Source organism: Corythoichthys intestinalis, chromosome 13 (genome assembly GCF_030265065.1).
Source record: "Corythoichthys intestinalis isolate RoL2023-P3 chromosome 13, ASM3026506v1, whole genome shotgun sequence".
Classification (NCBI taxonomy): Eukaryota; Metazoa; Chordata; class Actinopteri; order Syngnathiformes; family Syngnathidae; genus Corythoichthys; species Corythoichthys intestinalis.
The window spans coordinates 46,236,094-46,251,071 of NC_080407.1; the positions used below are offsets into that span (position 1 = coordinate 46,236,094).

At 42.0% G+C, this 14,978-nt stretch overlaps 1 protein-coding gene across 2 annotated transcripts in view; it reads left to right on the plus strand.

Moving 5' to 3' along the window:
* Nucleotides 1–14,978, plus strand: part of LOC130928178 (SH3 domain-containing protein 19-like) — a 16,026-nt gene continuing 1,048 nt past the window's right edge. Inside the window, exons 1-12 of one of the 2 annotated variants that reach the window (XM_057854454.1) lie at nt 1–295; nt 7,259–7,295; nt 7,644–7,684; nt 7,756–7,816; nt 7,889–8,024; nt 8,091–8,250; nt 8,329–9,255; nt 9,746–9,875; nt 9,944–10,148; nt 10,214–10,357; nt 10,438–10,463; nt 10,529–10,722. In XM_057854454.1, coding sequence (XP_057710437.1) covers nt 214–295; nt 7,259–7,295; nt 7,644–7,684; nt 7,756–7,816; nt 7,889–8,024; nt 8,091–8,250; nt 8,329–9,255; nt 9,746–9,875; nt 9,944–10,148; nt 10,214–10,357; nt 10,438–10,463; nt 10,529–10,722 — 2,143 coding nt within the window. In that variant the 5' untranslated portion in view covers nt 1–213. Of the gene's footprint in view, nt 296–7,258; nt 7,296–7,643; nt 7,685–7,755; nt 7,817–7,888; nt 8,025–8,090; nt 8,251–8,328; nt 9,256–9,745; nt 9,876–9,943; nt 10,149–10,210; nt 10,358–10,437; nt 10,464–10,528; nt 10,723–14,978 lie in introns of both variants that reach the window. The other variant, XM_057854453.1, reaches the window with a different exon arrangement.

A 14,978-nucleotide genomic window follows, 5' to 3' on the forward strand; every position in this document is an offset into this window, starting at 1 on the left:
AGTGCCGGCTGGCGAGTTCTCGCTCCGCCGCTTGGTGGAACTGGGAAGCTGGGAGAAAGTTGTGGTGTTAAGTTTGTCAACACAACAAGTGCTTCCGGCTAAAGATCACGTTCGAAAGCACTGGCCAAATTGTTTCGGTGCCCCAATTGAAGACGATCGCTTCAACTCTAGGCGAGTTTTGTCGGACCGCGCGACGCTAAAAGACGGGTAGACATGGCCGAGGCTCGGCCAGAGGAAGACGAGGAGAATATGAGAAGGGAGGCCGGGGAGCAAGTGGTACGACGGCAGTCGGACGGTAAGAACAAAAAAACACAAGGACGGACTCGATGGTCCACAGTGTTGGGCGTGAAGTTCACTGCAAACATTTTGGACCTAGTCAAGTTTCCCGCGAGCTTTCCATTATCTCAAATGATACAAATTGTCTTTTTCCAAGTGAGTAAAATCAAAAAGAAAAAATACATTTATTGGAAGAAGTTTTTACCTGGTTAAGAATTAATTTTTACTTTGTCACGAACGATCGGCGATATTTAGAGTGCCTTGTTGTTGAATGTAATTGTTATAATTGTGCATTGGAATTACATAGGGCGTTTCAGGACACTAACAAAAACACTTTATATTGTCCTCTCAGGTGGAGATAAAATACTATTGGATCCCTCCCAAAAACCCTCTCACTCACCTGTCCCATCCCCGAACTGGATCACGATATAGAAATAACAATATGACAAAACAACCAATTTACCTGACAACCATAGGCGGAGTTTCACTTTTGGGGCGGGGGGGGGCACAACATGTTGATGATGCTGAAACGCAGTGTTAGCAATAAAATTAACTTACAAGAATATTTATAATAATAAGATGACAAGTTGAGTGTTTTTGTGTTTCCCATCATTCTTGAGGGAAATTCTAAATCAGGCTGTTTAGGCCAGGGGTGGTGTCCAAACTTTTCGCAAAGGGGGCCAGATTTGGTGTAGTAAAAATGTGGGGGGCCGACCTTCGCTGACGTCCTTTACGTAGACAATATATTTCAGCAAATTTTAGCAAGCCATTCTGTGTGTCACATTTGCTTTAATATTTTTTCAAATTATTAATTTAAACAATCTCGCAACTAGCCTCTGTGGCGTTCTCTTTTGACTCTCGGGCTCTTGCGAAATACTGCTGCTGTCAAATTATGCTAGCTTCAGGTTGCTTGAATTTCTCACTGCTTATCTTCCCTATAATCTTGTTGTACATGTCAGCGTGTCATGTTTGGTAATCTCGCCTCACATCGAATTCTTTAAAAACAGCGACCGTCTCTTTGCAAATGAGGCACACACAGTTGCGTATTTTAGTGAAGAAGTAGTCCAATTTTCACCTATCCTTGAAGTGTCGGCCTTTTTTTGATTGGCGTCATTTTAGAAAATTGAAAGTAAAGGGTCACACGGGGTAATATTGCTTAGAGTGCTGCTGCCTTTTAGTGGGTAAATGAGGAGCAGCATTTAGTGTGTAAGCTGCTTCATATGCTGGTAACAGTACTCCTGACCAATTTATTAAGTTTGTGTGAGGGCCAGATGTTATTGATTTTATGACAGATGCTGGGGGCCGGATTAAATTTGACCACGGGCCGCATTGGGCCCCCGGGCTGGACTTTGGACATGTCTGATTTAGGCAATACTTTTCGCCAAGATCGTCATCCATTGAATATGGTACGCCTGCCGGTGTCGTGCCAATGTAGTTATCACCGTCAAAAATTGTATCCCCTGAGGGGAGCCATGTGGAGGTAGATTTGTTTCTTTAGTATTCAATAAAAAAAAAAAAAAAGTTGCTTCAGTCAAAATATATATTTTCAACCAAAAAAAGTCACTTCAATTAAAAAAAATGTGTTTGAATGCAAAAAATACATTGGAAAAAAAAATGCATTTGAAAGCTATTTTTATTTGAAATTTTTTCTGATTGAACTCAACTTTTTATTTTTTTTTTGATGTAATGTTGATTTGTGTTTGGGCCACATTTTGGCTAGGACATTTGTGTCTTGATTATTCAATCCAAAAAAAAGTTGCTTCATACAAAAAAAAAATATTTTCAAAAGAAAAATCACTTCAATCAAAAAAAGGACAATTTCAATCATAGAAAAAAAGTTTTTGTATGGGGAAAAATATTTGAGACTAAAAATTTGCATTTGAACACTTAAATTTTCATTTAAAAAAAGTTGTCTTTGATTTTTGCAATCCTTTTTGTGTTTAGGCCATATTATGGGTAGGACGTTTGTGTCTCAATCATTCAATCCCCCAAAAAGTTGCTTCAATCATTAAAAAAATATTTTCAATCAAAGAAAAAAATCATTTAAAAAATAAAATTGCCCTCCCCTATTTTTTATTTTTTTGTTGTTGAAAATAATATGCAAAGCAAATGACTGTCTAAGGTGCTAGTCACATGATCTGTTCGAAAAATAATTTTTACCCATTGTAAAATTATCTTTTTTTTTGTTCATTTCATTCATTTTTTTTTTTCCTTGCTTTACAACTTTTATATATATATATATATATATATATAGACCCTACTCACCAACGTCACAAAATGACGCGTCGTTGTATCTGGCCGCCATATTGTCCGTCATTGTTTAGCCCTATTCTCAATGGTTTCAATTAGTTGTGCAATTTATAGAGCAATTCATGGAAGCCCCGGTGTTATCTGACGCTGTAAACTCATTGGATGTGTTGCATAAAAGGCATTATGTGGAAAAGCTTCAGTTTATCCATTCGCCAGATCCATATTTGATGCCTAAATCGATGTTTTTCGACTCGCTGTCTTCGCCGTCTCTGCCTGACATCTGCTACCCTGATATCTACAACTATCTTGTCCACAGAAACTCAGCCTATTCTCAAGAAACTTTGAAGAACTTTAAGAGCAGCACTCTAAGCAACATTACCCCATGTGACCCTTTACTACCAATTTTCTGAAATGGCGACAATCAATTAAAAAAAAAAAAAGTTGACTGCGACGCGTCAAGGATAGGTGCATATTGGACTATTTCTTCAATAAAATACACAACTGTGTCTGCCTCATTTGCAAAGAGACAATCGCGGAAGATACGAAACGAGAAATTAAAGCAACTTAAAGCTAATTTAATTTCACTTTCATTTAATTTTCTTTCACTTGTTACCAGCTAAATATTATTAAAAAAATAAAGATGGTGGAAGAAATAAGCATCTTGAATTTGAAACGGTATGTTGTCCGCGATTAGCCTAGCAATGATCTTAATTGTGGTTGTCAGCCCAAAACCCTCTAAATATATATTAAATGCATCTTACCAGATATAAAATGACTACTACATAATCTGTGGTAATCGCTTGGAGACCAGTTTTCTCGTCGAATTGCAGCAGTCCATCTCGCTCTCCTCTCTGGGTCTCTCGGAATACGGTAGAACTTCAAGTCTCTCTGTCTATCTTCTCTGTTATTGCAACCGACCGCCACACACGCCTTCACCATTTTGATTATTAATGTTAACGAGCAGAAAAACACGCCATAATAGGAGGAATTTACGTAGCGGTAATGCATCAACACGATGAGTTGACGGACAATATGGCACGGGGGCGTGGTTGTGACGTTATGTGAGTAGGGTCTATAGGAAAGTCAATTACATGCAATGACACTTTTTGGCCACCAGGGGGGCCTGGCTCACTCATCTGTCCCATCCCCAAACTCTGCCACGATATAGAAATAATAATACAACAAAACAACCAACTTACCTGACAATATAAAGATCTTTGTTTCATTTTGCAAGGTGTGTTTTTGGTAGAGGACAGCGGATATATCGGCCGGCCGATATATCGGGCCGATATATGGACGTTTTCCAATATCGGCCGCTTAACAAAGAAATAAAAAGGATTTCGATCTGGCATCTGTGTGGGCAACTGTGGTCGCCGCTGACTGACGGTAGGACCCCGGAAGGACCCTGCAGCAGCTTGAAGGCAGGCTCATATAGGAAGCTTCAGGCTTGCCTGTCTTGCCTGTTTTGTAAATATTGTAGTGTTGCAACGATTTATCGATTAACTCGAGTAATTCGATTAGAAAAAAAGATTCAAATTACATTTTGCTGCTTCGAGTATTAGTTTCATTAAAGTGGCATTCTAATGGTTTGTTTTGAAAGTGTTTGCATTTACCCTGCCCTCTAGTGGCAACAGTGAATATGACATAACTTAGTTCACATTGCTGAATCCAGCTGCTCCCCGTTAAGACCAACATAAGTTTTTGTTTTAGCTAATGTCTTTCAATGCATTTGTAATTTAGATAATAGGTATACTTTTGTGGGAATATGTGTTTGAACCAATTGTTAAAAGCATTGTAAAAAACAAAAAAAAACTTTTGCATTTTATCGCATTTAAGCTAGCGGACTTTTGCTATGTAAGCTAGCCAATTGTTCTTTTGTTGTACTTAGATCCTCATTTATTTATTTTTAATACCGTTTGAGGCTCAGCTCAGGTATTTTAAATTTTTATGTTCCTTATCCGATTACATGATTATTCGAACTAACTAGTTCATTGATTAATCGACTACTAAAATAATCAATAGCTGCAGCCCTAAAATATTGTCAGACTGTTTTTTTATCTTGCATGAGAGACTTTGCAGTGTTGTTTTAGCCTTTATAGGTGTTTACATAGTGATCCTTGCACTCTAAATGTAACTTGTAGCATTAGCGTAGGACACCGGAAGGAGTCTACAGCAGCTTGAAGGCAGGCTGCTATTGGAAGCTTCAGGCTTGCCTGTTTTGTAAATATTGTAAGACTAAATATAACTTGTAGCATTAGCATAGCATTTGCGTTGGCATTAGCTTTAGCATGGCGAGCATCCTCTTAAACTCTCACTTGTTTACATCTCGTCGTGATGTCCTGGTGGGTTTAATTATTTAAAAAATGACGTACTGATCTTGCTGAGTAAGTACAATCCCTGACAAAAGTCTTGTCGCATATCCATTTTGGAGAAACAATTGCTAGTAACCTGACTTTTAATTATTCAATTGCTTTTAGAAATGGGTCATATGAAAGCTAAGACCCTCCCAAATGATGTTGAATGTACAAAAATATATTTGTTTCACTGAAAAAAAAAAGATAATTTAATGAAGACATAAAGGTCAAATTTTGGCAAGACAAAAGTTTTGTCGCCAACATAAGGTGTGTGAAAATTGAACAAAAAAATGTACTTCAATTACAAAAATGATTTGATGATGACTGTTTTCTGAATGAATCTTGGATCCATGCGGCCTCCAGTAGTTCTCCTGCAATATTTGCGGCGACCGTGGTGTAATTTAATGAAAGATTCATCTGATAAATCCACCTTTTGCCACAAAACAGTGAAGTTTGGTGGTGGCAAATTCATGTTCTGGGGTTAAATCCAGTATGAGGGTGTGCAAGAGATCTGCAGGTTGGAAGGCAACATAAATAGTCTGAAATATCAACAAATCTTAGCTGCCTCTTACATTCCTAACCATAAAAAGGACAAATTCTGCAGCAGGATGGTGCTCCATCGCATACTTCAATCTCTACCTCAAAGTTCCTCAAGGCAAAGAAGATCAAGATCCTCCAGGACTGGCCAGCCGTGTCACCAGACATGAACAGGATGAAAGAGGAAGCATGGAAGACGAAACCCAAGAATGTTGATGAACTCTGGGGAGGCATGCAAAACTTATTTCTTTGATGTTCCTGATGACTTCATCAATAAATTGAATGAATCCTTGCTGAACCGCATGGATGCAGTCCTTCAAACCCACGGAAGTCATACAAAATATTAAATTTGGATATCAAAGCACCACCGCTTAATTCGCTTATGTTATGTAACATATTTTTGTATTTGAAGTACATTTTTTGTTCAATTTTCACACTATTTTCTGTAGGCGACAAAACTTTTGTCTTGTCAAAATTTGACTTTTGCCTTCATTAAATGATAACTTTTTTCAGTGAAACAAATACATTTTTGTAGGGCTGCAGCTATCGAATATTTTGGTAATCGAGTATTCGACTGAAAATTCTATCGATTAATCGAGTAATCGGATAAAACTTTTTTTTAGGTAGAGAGCAATTATAAATTTACATGAGAAAACAAGACATTTCATCTAATATTGAACCATTTTCAGTCAATCGTCTTTATTTTCGATGTAAATTGTTGAAACTAGGACGGCAGCTATCGATTATTTTAGTTGTCGATTAATCGATGAACTAGTTAGTTTGAATAATCGAGTAATCGGATAAGAAACATGAAAAATTAAAATACCTGAGCTGAGCCCTAAACGGTATAAAAAAAAAAAAATAAGGATCTATGTACAACAAAAGAACAATGGCTAACTTACATAGCAAAAGTGCGCTAGCTTAAATGCTATAAAACACCAATGTTTTTTATTTTATTTTAAACAATGCTCTTAACAAATGGTTCAGACACATATTCCCACAAAAAAAAAAACGCCTAGAAAAATATACCAATAATCTGAATTACGAATGCATTAGAAAAATCATTAACTCAAACAAAAACTTGGCTTATGTTGGTCTTAACATAGAGCAGCTGGATTCAGCCATGTGAAATGAGGCAGACTAGAATAAAATAAGAAGAAGAATAAGAATAAAACTAAATGCTAACACTTTCAAAATAAACCATTGCAACGCCACTTAAATTAAACGAATACTCGAAGCAGCAACATTTAATTCGAATCTTTTTTTTCCTAATCGAATACTCGAGTTAATCGATTAATCGATGCAGCACTACATTTTTGTACATTCAATATCATTTGGGAGGGTCTTAGCTTTCATATGAGCTATTTCTGAAACCAATTGAATCACTAAAAGTCAGGTTATTAGCATATGTGCTGTGTTCATCGGTTTGGTGGCCCTAGACCGAATTATCTGTCGTCCTCTAGTTTTAGTACCTCGAGTAGGGACTTAATCCACAATCATGTCCCAATTTTAGAAAGCATCAACTTTACAGCATGAGGAAAAAGTGATCTATTTGGGTGGGGGCGGGGGCCGCAAACATCTGGAAATGCTAAGACCGGCGCCATGACTCCAGTATAAGTTGTCGCAGCCAATCGCTGCTGCGCTTCCCGAAGAGGATAGTCCCAAATTGGGAGTAGACCGGACAAACCACGGCAAGAAAATCAGTCTGCCGGAGAGAAGACGGGTTGATGATAAAAATAATTTTGCGGGGAAACGGAGCCTTTGTTGAGGGCCGGCTGATGATACGTTGACATTGAGGGTTTCCTGTCACAACCTTTGTCTCATCTTTCTGATCTACGCAGGTCGCCCTGGCAGGAGAAAGCCAGAGAATCGTCTCAGGTTGAACCCTTTTTGCTATTTATCTGTGTGTGTATGTAAGCCAATATGTTCATCTAAAGGCTTTTGTGCTTAAAGTTCATTCCTCACTTTGCTGTGTCTGCATCCCCCACCATTCCTCCCTACTTAGGCTCTGACACACTCTTGAAAGTATTTGGGCTGTTGGTCTGTCGGCACGGCAACCAGCCGGGGGCAGAGTCAGCGTGTGTTTATGGGGCAAACTTGGATTTGTTCAATGTGGAGTGTGCTGACTCTGTGCCTTAGCCTAATCTGCCTAGCAACTAAGAACATCTTGAAATCCGTTTGACTGGTGGAACTAACTGCTGTTTTTCCATTTCTCACTCTATGTAGCCAAGGTCCGCTTTGGGCCCTCAGAGCAGCCATCAAAAGATGTGAGTGCCCAAAAATGCAACATTTTTTCAAGATAAAACTTCTTCAATGTTCTTTTTTTTCCATCCCTCAGCCACCAGCAGGTCCAGTTTCTCTGACCAACCGCGTGACAGAAACCGAGACGGCAACGCCAGGTAAGGAAGTTGCCATCTCTCCCCCCTCACCAAGTGTGTGTTACCCTCCTTTTGTCTACTACCCGTCGGCAGGCGACCGGAGATCACCGTCTTGTCGGCCGAACCGCTACCCTCACCTTCCTGGTTGGCAGGAACACCCGGCACCTTCCCGCCTCCGCCGCCTCCAGCTGCGCAAATCTGGGGACCCACAATCCCGCCGGACGTACAGGTAACTCTGCTCCCATGATGCCAGGCTGCGTCTCCTGGAACTTAAATTTTCCTCACTGCCGCGCAGCCTCCTCCCTCATATGAGGACGTGATAAGAGAGAAGACACAGGAACAGGAAGTGCATTCATCATCACCTGCTCCATCACCATCAACATCATCATCTCATCCAGCTAAAAGAACGACCATTGCTACTCAGACAGACACTGGATCCTCTTCTGGAGCTCAAGGTCCGAGGACTCTTTTATATCAAATTGAACTCTCGCTGTTCTCTCCCTCCAAGGGATAAATGTTTGTCTTGTGTTCAGCTGAACGGCTCAAACCGCAGCGGCCGCCGATACCCGCAGCTCCGTCTCAAGCCAATGGTGAAGTCGCATCCCCTTTGACCCCAGGCCCTGAGAGCGAGCAATTGGCACCGTCCCCCTGCGCCAACGAGGCACAACGCCCCAGACCCCGTCCCCGCCCCCGATCCAGTCTCGCCACAACCCCGGTCAGCAACGAGGTCAAGGTTCAGACTTTGGTGAAATTGCGAGAGGACGGCCTGGCCACGCTCGCGGCCCTCGCTCGCAGTGACGCCACCAAGCAGGACGCGAGTGGTGGTAAATACCTTCAAGAGCTCTTAGAGGCCTTCAGCTCTGACGACTGGGGCTTTCCTGAACAGCAAGGGGACGACAGCGGTCATAGCCTGTCTGAAGAAGAGGAGGAAGAAGACATGGCGACTCTAAGGGCGAGGATCCAGGCCTTCGAGAAGCAGCAGGTAGCGCTTGATGGGAGTGGCGGTGACGCGGATATGACTGAGGACGTGGTCGCCAAGAGACCTGAACCCCGGCCGCGTCCTCGTTTGCAAGTGCAACCCGCCAAAATGCAACCTCCTGTTCTTGCTCCTAAACCGAAAAGCCTGTCAAAATCGGCCTCTGCAGATGAAACCTCCCCTGAGATCCCCAAACCAAAACCACCGCCAGTCACTGAGCCCCTCTCGACTCACCTCCCCCCCACCGCTCCCTGCCCTGCACCTGTCCCAGCTCCAAGGCTCCCACCGGTCAAAACCACCCCAGATGAAAACACAACCAAATTTTTATCCAGACCAACGGTTGCACCTCGGACAAGCGTTGGGACACCACCGCACGAGAAGGCACCCTCAGCCAGACACGTCACCCCAATGAGGCCCCCTAGACCTTCCATGAAGGTCAGCAGGAGGCCACCGCCTCACAGTCAGGATACTATAGACCTCACAGGTAAGTCATGTCCTTCTCTATTCAGTTTTTGCTACTTTGTTCCAGATCAACCATGTGCTGACTCCCATTGAACATGGGTTGAACACGTGGCCTTTGTCTGCGCTGAATACTAACCTGTTCTCTGTGGCATTAGTCCTCCGCACCCACACTAGAAGAAAGGAATAGAAACGCGTCACAGGAAACAAGGAAACCTGTTGCTTACTATGCAAGCAGCCAGATGAAATGACCGTATGATGTCTATACTTCCTAGTCGCCGAATCAACAATGAGTCTTTGCAAATCAGCTAAACTGACCGACCTAGTGAATTGCATTGTGGGTAATGTAAGCTGCGTCGCCTCGGCACAATGCGGCTTTTGAGAGAGTTGCGCTTGCCCGATTCAGCCTCAACATTGGCTGATTGTGTGTGGAGAAGAAGCCCCTCTGTGTGGACATAACCCCCAGCCTTCAACGATGTTATTTATGATTTTCAAAGTTGTTATTGTCTTTTTAGGTCCCTCTCTGGAGCTGAATGCCGTCCCCTTTAAGACTCCCGCACTGGGTCCGGCTCCCGTCCAAACAAAAGTGATCTCCACGGGCTTTAAAAAGGCAGAAAGTCTCTGCGAGCCTCCTCTACCTCCAAGGTGAGCGAGACTAAATTTGCGCTATTTGGTTGTGACCTAGCCTGTTGCCGCTGACCTCTTGTCTGCAGGCCCTCAAATGTGAAGCACCTCCCTCCCAGGCCTCCACCTATCAAATCCGTCCCTGCCCGGCCGCCACCTCCCGCCTCGGCCTCGCCTGTGAACCGTCCGCTTACGCCGTCTTCCTTGACGGGAGTCAATCACAGAGCATCAAAGCGAGGGCCGCCTCTGCCCCCTCGCCCCAAGCCTGGACATCCGCTGTTTCGGGACAACATGGTACCACGAAAAGGTTGCAAATGTCGTCCTAAGTGCGCTGCGATAAATTTTTTGTGTCCCAGAAGCAGGAAGTCCTCATCGTCTTGGATGAACTGCCACCTGAGCCTCTGACGACCTCCGTCACAGGGCTTTCATCAGAGTGTCTCCTGGATCTTGACGTCTTTCCCCCAGCACAATTACCGGAACCTGTGGTGGAGGTTTATCAGCAGGTAATAACCATATGATATAAACCCATTTTTTGATTTTCTTTACTTTGTCTACTAGATAATCACTTGTTTTGTTCTTGCAGAAACAAACCGAGCTGCCTCCTCTCAGGTCTGATGCGATCATACCAATTTGAGAGGAATCCTTTGGTTGTTAACTTCTTTACGTGTGCGCAGCATCCCTCGTCACGTGGCTTTGTACGACTTTGAGGGAGCCCAAGATGACGAGCTCACCTTCGCCCAGGGAGATGCCATCAGCCTGCTGGAAGTGGTGGACCAACAGTGGGGCCGCGGCCAAATAGGCGGACGTGTCGGGCTCTTTCCAATGAGCTTTACCCAGCTCGCCGAGGACCGTCCGTTAGAAATTTCTGGTGAGCCGCGATGAATGTTTGTACAGTTGTGTTCAAAATTATTTAACCCCAAGAGTAGATACACTGTAAGTGTTTTTGCAAGTTTGACTTTTATTTTCCATTTTGTTTATAATCACATTAAATAATGACATGTCATATAGACATATACAACTGAAGTAACAAAAATGTTTTCTGGAATATTCCAACATATGGCCTTTCTGTGATTACTTCATTGACAAAATTATTCAACCCCTTAGGTATGTATACTTTAGTACCTAGTTCAACATCCTTTGCGACAATAACATCCTTTAGACGTGAAGCATAGCTTGACACAAGTTTCTTGCAGCGATCCACAGGTATCTTTGCCCATTCCTCATGGGCAAAGGCTCCAATTCATTAGCATTTTTGGGCTTGCGTGCTGCAACTGTCTTCAAGTCCCACCAGAGATTTTCAATGGGATTTAAGTCTGGTGATAGCGATGGTCACTCCAGAATCTTCCCGCATTTCTTTTGCAACCAAAATGTGGTAGAAGTTGAGGTATGCTTAGGATCATTGTCCTGTTGGAAGGTCCAACCTCAGCCTAGCCTCAGCTTTGTCAATGACTGCATGACATTTGCATTCAAGATCTCCTGAACTGAATTCATAATACCTTGCACACACTGAAGATTCCCTGAAGCTGAAGAAGCAAAACAATCCCAGAGCATGACTGACCCCCCCACCGTGCTTCAGAGTAGGCAGGGTGTTCTTTTCTTTATAGGCATCATTCTTCCTCTTCCACACTTACCGTTGATCCATTGATTCAATTCAGTTCAATTCAATTGTATTTGTATAGCCCTATATCACAACAGGTTTGTCTCAGAGAGCTAGAAGACTAGTCAACTAGATATTACAATTAGAAAAGAAAAATAAAGTAAAGACAAGTGGTAAGTAGAGTGAAAAACAGAGGATAGGACTAAGTGGCTGTACTTCCCCCAGCATTATAGCTCTTAGGGCAGCTTAGACTGAACCGTGAGTGTAGTCTGTTTTCAACTAGCCTGCCCGTAAGCTTCGTCAAATAGGAACGTTTTTAGTCTAATCTTAAATGTACAGACTGTGTCGACCTCTTCAATATCAGCTGGAAGCTGATTCCAAAAGACAGGAGCTTGGTAACTAAAGGCTCTAGCTCCTACTGTACTTTTAGAGACCCTGGGAACTACCAGTAGACCTGCATTCTGAGAACAAAGTGTTCTGTTGGGGTGATATGGAACCAGAGGATCTGTGAGATAAGATGGCCCCAAACCATTAATGGTCTTAAATGTAAGTTAGAGCTGCAGCTATCAATTATTTTAGTAGTCGATTAATCGATGAACTAGTTAGTTCGAATAATCGAATAATCGGATAAGGAACATAAAAAATAAAAATACCTGAGCTGAGCCTGAAACGGTATAAAAAAATTAAAAATCAGTATCTATGTACAACAAAAGAACAATTGGCTAACTTACATTACAAAAGTCCGCTAGCTTAAATGCTATAAAACGCAAACTTTTTTTTTTTTTTTTTTTACAATGTTCTTAAAAAATGGTTCAGACACGTATTCCCACAAAAGACTGCTAAATATACCTCTAAACTACTTTACGCGTGCATTTAAAAAAAACATTAGCTCAGACAAAAACTGAGCTTATGTTGGTCTTAACAGGGAGCAGCTGGATTCAGCCACATTAAATGAGGCAGACTAGAGGGCAGCCCAAATCAATAAAACTAAATGCAAACATGTTCAAAACAAACCATTACAACACCACCTTAATTAAACGAATACTCGAAGCAGCAAAATTTAATTCGAATCTATTTTCTAATCGAATACTCGAATTAATAGATTAATCGTTGCAGCACTAGTAAGAAAGAGGATTTTATATTTAATTCTGAACTCCACTGGAAGCCAGTGAAGGGCTTGGAGCACAGGAGTGCCGTGCTCTCTTCTATTAGTTCCTGTTAAAAGCCTTGCTGCTGCGTTCTGGGACTAGCTGAAGACCTTTTAGGGAACTTTTAGGACAAGCTGCGAGTAAGGAGTTACAGTAATCCAATCTAAATGTAACGGACGCCTGAATTAATTTTTCTGCATCGCTTTTAGACAGAATATTTCTAGTTTTGGCTATGTTGCGCATGTGAAAAAAGGCTGTTCTGCAGGTTTGATTGGTATGAGCTTTAAATGATAGGTCTGGGTCAAATAGAACTCCTAGGTTTTTAACTGTAGTGCTGGAGGCTACAATCACATTGTACAGAGTGACTATCTGGGAAGTTAGAGAGTCTTTCACACTTTTAGGGCCTATTATACTGACTTAACTGACTCCGGAATACGGTGATGATTGCTGGTTTACATTGACAAACAGGTACCTATTAGATAAATAGGATTTAAACCAGCTGAGGGCTGCTCCTCTAATGCCAATATCCCATTCTAGTCTCTGCAATAAGACATTATGGTCGATTGTGTCAAATGCTGCACTCAGGTCCAGCAGAACCAGGATCGAGACTAATCCAGCGTCAGCACCTAGTAACAAGTCATTAGTTACTATGACTAATGCAGTTTCAGTGCTATGATTAGCTCGAAAGCCAGACTGGAAATGTTCAAATAAACTATTGTCCTGTAGGTGCTGACATAGTTGTTTAACTACCACTCTTTCAAGGACTTTGGAGAGGAAGGGTAGATTAGAGATAGGTCTGTAATTAGCTAAGATAAGGTCCAGTTTGGTCTCATTACTCCAGAGAACAGTATCCCAAAAACTTTGTGGTTTGTCCACATGGTTTTTGGCACACTTCTTGTGCTTTGGTGTCAGCGCCTGGGAGTTCTTGCATGGAAGCCATGATTTCGCAGTGTGCGTCTTATTGTCTGGGATGAAACCTGAATACCTTTCTATGACATGTTCTTTCATAGTTCATCAGCTGCCACCCGGGGATTTTTCTCCAACTTTCACTTCAGGTATCGCACAGCAGTTGCAGACCGTAACCTCTTTCTACCACACCCAGGTAGCGTTTCCACTGTGCCTTTAGCTTTGAACTTGTGGACTATGCTCCCAATAGTGTCTCTTGAAATTTTTAGTCCTTTTGCTATCTTTTTATACCCATATCCTTTTTTTAAAAAAAAAATTAATTCGCATTTTATTGTCATCATCATCGGTATCATTGACAATCATTGACAATTACAAAATGTGGTATGATTTGCCCGAAGGAACCGAAGAAGACGACAGAGGCGGACGAGATGAAGCATATGCTTATCAGTTTCCCGTCCCCCATACAACTAAAGATGCACATTCAGGCATGGAACATACATCAAAACTGTAAAATAACACAGTCAACAATCTGGGTTTGGTAACTAAGCGTCCAGTCAAGTAGCTCGATTAATTTTAGGGCGTACAAGGTTATGACTTTATCATGTCCCTGACATTTTTGCATCTGTTTGCTATGGAACATTTTGTTATGGCTATGTGTGTGACATGTTATCACAGCTGGTGTGAGTAGCGACTCGAAAATCAAATCAATTTCTTGCAATTTCGGCATTTCGGCGAGTCAAGTTGTCATTCAAGAAAATCTTCGACCCTTCCAGGTGGCGGCGCTGGTTAAGCAGGGCAGTCTTGGTCTTGTGGTCTGCCAGCTTCATGAGCACCGTCGCCGGTCCTCTCCCCCAGAAGGCAGCGACGGATGTCCAGCGGTTCCATGTTTATTCCATACTCTTTCAGCGTAGCAATTGCCAGTTGCGCCACTGTGTCCCCTGGGCCAGGAGTCAGTTGTAATCCAGAAATGATGAGCTCATATACGCGTCGGCACTGGTCGAGATCGTCAGCCAAAATTTCCAGCTTCTTGATGCGAACATCTCTCTCCTCGACCGCCTGCTTGAGTTTCTCGTTTTCAGCGCGAATTAAATGGAGCTCTCTGACGATTTCTTGATTCTGGTTTTGAATCAAGCCAGTCAAGGAGACCTCCAACTTCTGTATGGAGGATTTTATTTCATCCAAGTCTCCAGGTTTCAAATTAATTATTCAATTTATTCAATAGTTTCAGATTAACTTCATAATCCTTGTTTATGAAGTGAAATGACCTCCTCTCTGAACTTTTTTGACCATTCCTTGGACTTCAGCATCTTGTAAAGATGTCATTAACTGCCAAGAAGAGCCATGTGTCATAGTCCTTTTAAATCTGCTTAATTTCTGCTCATTAGAGTTCCGTTCACATCTACAGATGTTTTCATCAGCTGTTTGACAACACTTGCTGGAAACCTTTGTTTTTAAGAGTTGTGGACTTGGGGG